Source organism: Antrostomus carolinensis, unplaced genomic scaffold (genome assembly GCF_000700745.2).
Source record: "Antrostomus carolinensis isolate BGI_N321 unplaced genomic scaffold, ASM70074v2 scaffold20231, whole genome shotgun sequence".
Taxonomy (NCBI): Eukaryota; Metazoa; Chordata; class Aves; order Caprimulgiformes; family Caprimulgidae; genus Antrostomus; species Antrostomus carolinensis.
In genome coordinates, this window is record NW_010293752.1 from 27,909 (window position 1) to 33,070 (window position 5,162).

Genomic DNA, 5,162 nt, shown 5'->3' on the forward strand with positions numbered 1-5,162 from the left:
ATGTGTTACTGGTCTGACTAGCCACTGAATGGGAAAACAGTGTTTTCCTGTGTCCTTCTGTTAAAACCAAAGGAGTTTGGGTTAACAGCAAAAGTAGCATGGTGAGTCTGACTTGCTAATGGTCTTAGGTTTTGGTGACAGTACTGCAAGAAGGTTAGATGTAGTTTGTCTAGAGAGATGTTGGGTGAAATTCCAGGAGCCTCTCAGTCAGATATCTAATGTTTTTTGATTTGTTATCTGAACTGCTTGAAGTCCCTTAGGTCTCTAAAAATCCCACCTGCTGTGTCAGGATTGTGGAAAATAGGAAGCTCAAAAATTTTAAGGCTGTGTCAAAGAGAAAGAAGTATCAGGGCTCTTCCCACATGGAGCCTCTGGGAGAGAAGGGGAGGAATAACTGTTATCTACAAATCATGAGGAGAATTTTGTCTTGTGATCGTCTCAGAAACACAGTCTTGAAGCTGCTTTCCTTTTCCTTAGTACATTCAGAGAGGAAACGCCTTAGAAAGCCAAGTAAACGGCTTCTGGAATATGCAGAAGAATATGATCACTTATTTGCACCCAAGAAAAAATCAAAGAAGGGTCAGGAGCAACTGCAAAAGGTGGGTGAAGACTAATGTGCTCTTAATGGTTATTACTCTGGGGCTTCAGGCTGGATGCTTTTGATATGTTCTTGCTGGCTGAGTGTTCTTGCTGTGTGCAGTGCTGTGCGGGATGAATGTTTTCATCAGCGTGTTTCACTATGCTAGGTGAATTCTGTGGTGAGGCCTGAATTTGAAGGAGGTCTTCCTGCACAGTGCAGTCCTGACAGTGATACCCAGCGGGGGCAGAGTTCTTTGGTTTCAACTCCATCTTCAACCAAAGAGTCACCTCCCATCCTTGAAGCAGAGTGCTCCTTCCAAGAACTAGGAACCCATTCCACTGATCCCAATGATCAACTTCTACAAGGGCCTTCAGATTTTCCGGAGCTGGTCCTGTCTTCCTCAGATGTTTCTGAAGTTTCTGCTTCTCCAGATGCAGAAGAGAGATTCCTGAAGTCAGGTAAGTGGGAGGTTGTGTGATTTTTCTCCCATAAGTGAAATGTGTCACAAGTTCAGGGGAAATTGTTGCTTCGGTCAGAGTGAAAAGATTAGTAGCTGTTGATCTGTTAGTTTGGTTTTGCTTTGCTTCATTCAGTGACCATTACCAGTGCTGGGAAGGGAGAAGGGGCGAGTGCAGTGGGTGACCCAGTGAGCTGGATGATTACACTTGTGCTTTTAGCTCTCTGTAGTGTATGATGCTCCTCCTTAGGTCCTGGCACAGAATACCTGTTTATCCAAATGAAGACAATCATAACTCCTTCTCTGAGTCCTTGCCATCTGTGCTTGCAAACAGTGGCATTCCTTTGGCTTGAAGGTCTCTTGCTGCTGTTAAACCCCTTTGGATGAACATTGCTGGACTGAGGTTGATATACAAAGTCTAATCTGCATAGCGCACAGGGCGACCTTTTGCTCTCCTAGTTAACTCAGGGAATTGGAGCACAGAAATCCCTCTGGAAAACCCTTTTTTCTTAGAGGTTCTAAGCATCTGTAGAAATTGTTGGAGACTTGTACTAGCAGCAAGCCAGGGCCTTAGCTTTCAGTAAGGCACAGTATACAAAGAGCATCTGACCAGCAAGCAGATTAACAGACTAGGATAGGTGGCAAGCTGTTTCTGTGGAGCACACTCACAGCATTGCAGTTTTGTGGTCATTTTAAGCTTATACTGTTGCCACAATTAGTGTGGATGAACCCAGGTCTAGCAATTTGTTCCCTCCTGAGTGCCAGCAAAAAGCTTGAGCAGGAAACAATGCAGGTTACAGCTAGTTTGTTTGGGGCATCTTTTCCCAGGGAGTTCTAACTGGGAGCACATGTTTATCCTGTTTACTACGTACAGCATGAATGCTGGTGTGAGCGGTGTGGGAGTGGAAGCAGGGCTGTGTTTGTCAGTGGTAGGACTGGCTTATGCTAGATCAAAGTGATTGGGAAAGTATGATCTGAATTGCCCTGCCAGGCTGTGTTACCTGCTGGAATTGACTTCACAGTCTCCCTTCTGTGGGTGGATTTTTGTATTACATATTGAGGTGTGCCTGAAGGTCACAGCAGACTGAGGTCCATTTTTGTGGAAGTTGTACAGGAACAGGTAATTGGCATCTCTGCCCAGGAGCTTATGATCCCCAAGACAGGGTGAAGCAGATTGTTTTGAACTGTTGTCTGATAGTTGCTTTAGTGGTCTTTGACTGAAGAAAAGAAAACCCCCATTTATCTGATGTGAAGAGTCTCATTGCAGGAAACTTTGAAAGGAAGCGTCAAAGGAAGCCCACTAAAAAGCTCCTGGAATCCAATGATTTGGACACCGCCTTTATGCCAAAGAAGGAGGAGTGGACTCCCCCAAAGAAGGTACTTTCCTTCTAGCTCTTTTGAAAGCCAGATAGAAAATGAGCGCAGACAGCAGACCCTGCTGAATGAGACACTGTGCAATGGGCTGTGGTTTCTTGTTGGCTGTGGCCCAGGAGCAAAGGTCCACGCTTCCTGAAGGTGCTGGTTGCTGTGTTATGATGAAGAAATCTGCTGAATACAGATGTGTTCCCCACCCCTTCTCACTTGTAATGGGGACTGGGTAGTTTTGGCTGTAAAATCTCCTTTCTTCATTGGTTTATATGGAAAAGGATTCATCTGGTTGCTGGCTGGGAAGGTGTGAGCAGAAATGCTCTACGCAGAGGCTTTCTGTCACTGATGTAGTGTAACTTGAGCTTGAACCTAAGGCTTTGTCCTTTTCTATCAGATTCCCTGCGAGCAGTGTTTTCTTTGTTACCTTCCCAAGCAGGCTGGTGAACGGTACGTAAGTCCAGAGCTTGTAGCAGGTTGGAGGCTTGAGCTCTATCACACATAGTTTGCAGTGCTTGGTGCAGATTTTTTAAGACAATGCTACTCTTCTCCACTAAATACCCAATATTCAGTGACATAGTTTAGAAAAAAGCAACTTGTAAAGAATTATTTCAGGCGGTGTACCTGCACAAGACTTGTTGCCGCTGTTTCTGAGGTTGATTTATAACAGTTTTCTTCCTTTCCTTTTTCTCTCTCTGCATGGCATAGCCTTAATACAGTTATGATGGTTGCAGAAACGCAGAGGCCAGCATATTTCAGTCTTAAGCTCTGTAAAAGTGTAAAGCCAGAAGAGAGTCTCTATTCCCAGCAGTTTACAGGGTGTTAGCCTTTTTGGGAGAGCTCAGGAAACGGTGGATGATGCTGGTGAGCACAAGACACAGCAGACTCAGCATTCCTCCCTGCCCAGAGACTGACTTTTCCATGTGGGATCTGTCACACACACAAAACAAATGGTTTTTTTGTAAAGTCTCTAGTTAAACTGATGAATTCATGACCTGAACTGTAAGATGTTGCAGTCATTTGTAAAGGCTCTGAGTGGCCGAGGAACATGCATCTCTGATTTGAATCTGGTGACTTGACTCTAGTGTGTATTTGTAGGGCACCGGCCCTTCGGAGAGTGACAGCTCTGAGCTCTACTCACCAGCCCACTTCTCGGACCTGGGAGAAGGTAAGTGAAGGCAGGGCTGCGGGGGTAAACTGTGGGTGGTGTTTGTATCAGTGCCTGTGGCTTTGTGTGTGTGAGGGCTTATGCGTCCTGCGCTCTGAGGGTGCTCACCTCAGCTGAGGTAGTGGCATTAAAAATAGGTACAGAGATTATTTATTTATCCAAGGTACTGTTGTGTCTGATTTCCCTATGGAACGTGGAGATAATGGGTTCATGTTTCCATGAGAAGATGTTCAGCTCTCATTCATAGTCTGGGTGCTTGAAGAAAACTCGTCAGTACAGATCCTGTACCGGTGCCCTGTCTTCTGCCTGATGGCATGCTGTGACCAGGCTCAACGGTGGCTGCCCTGTCCTGTGGGCAGCTGTGCAGTTGCATTGTATTCCCTCCCTGTCTGCCTTTGTATCACGCTGGTATCAATCAACATGAGGAAGTTTTTGTTGCAGTGTGGTGGGACAAGGTAGTTATCAGCATTTGGTTAGCAATATAAGCTTTGTGTTGGTAGCATTTCTTCTTTTCTGCTGGGGGAAAGTCAGTGATACTGTTCATCAGCCTAGCAAAAGAAGCTTAAACCGGTAGGAATCGGTGGTCCTCTGAGGGTTGCAGGACAGAGGGCAGGCTGACTGGAGGCTGGTGATGCCCCAGCCCTTACGCCCGCAAAGACAGCAGGACCCAGCCTGAAGCTCTCCGAAAGGGCGTAGAACTCACTGGTGGTGCCTGTAGCAAGGGAATAATTTCTGCATTTTTCTTGAGTGGTCTTTCTGTTGCATCCCAGCTTCTGAAAAGCTCTTGGAGAAGCAGCGGAAGCGGAAGAGACAGCGCCATCCCTCTGCTGCAGTGCATTCCAAGAAGGAGAGAAATGAGGAGGGGCTGGGGGAGACACCACACTCTGAGGTACAGTTGGGTCTTCCAACATGCTGTCATCCCGCTAACTTGTCTGCTACTTCCCAGGGCACTGGGCAGAGCCTAGGCCAGGTCATCTTTGGCTGGCTGGTGTGTCAGTTGGGACTTTTTCCCACTGTTGTAGTTGCATGAGCTGGGGTTGGAGCTGAAGGTATCACCTTGATTTAGTAGCTATTTTGTGAAGATTGCTTAACTCGGGCTTAGTTTTTAAGCTGCTACTCAGCTAATTTTGCAGGATAGAGGCTGTTCTGATCTGATGGAACCAGGTTTTACCTGGCATCTTGCTTTGCAACTCAAAAGGTCCAATTGCTGTAAAAGGTCTTCTCTGGTGGTGGTGGGAATCTTGCCCTTTTATGCACCAGTATGAAGCACAAGCACTAGACTGGACTTCAACCCCTTCTTCCACTTGCCCCTGCATGCCGGGGTGAGCTAAGAGCCATGCTGGAGGGGATGGGGTGGGGTGGGGGGGATGGACTGTCTGTGACTGCTCACAGGAGCCTCTGATAACATTCTGCCATCCAGCAGAAGTAATTGAGGTAATTCCCTTCTACTGCATCCCAGCAACAGCCAACGTACAAATATCTCTGACAAGCACGTTTTGCCTTTTAGGAATGAGCCAGGTATCACCAAGTGTAGGGGAAGCAAGACTTTTCCTGGGAGAGGCGGGACACCTCTGGGCCTCTCACCATCGCCT

The 5,162-nt window shown here is 46.8% G+C and overlaps 1 protein-coding gene across 1 annotated transcript in view; it reads left to right on the forward strand.

Moving 5' to 3' along the window:
• NSD1 (nuclear receptor binding SET domain protein 1) overlaps positions 1-5,162 on the forward strand; it is a gene marked incomplete at its 5' end in the record, with an annotated part of 41,969 nt that overhangs the window by 11,054 nt on the left and 25,753 nt on the right. Inside the window, 5 exons of the mRNA XM_029087325.1 lie at positions 478-599; positions 747-1,038; positions 2,305-2,414; positions 3,501-3,570; positions 4,341-4,459. Coding sequence (XP_028943158.1) covers positions 478-599; positions 747-1,038; positions 2,305-2,414; positions 3,501-3,570; positions 4,341-4,459 — 713 coding nt within the window. The remainder of the gene's footprint in view (positions 1-477; positions 600-746; positions 1,039-2,304; positions 2,415-3,500; positions 3,571-4,340; positions 4,460-5,162) is intronic.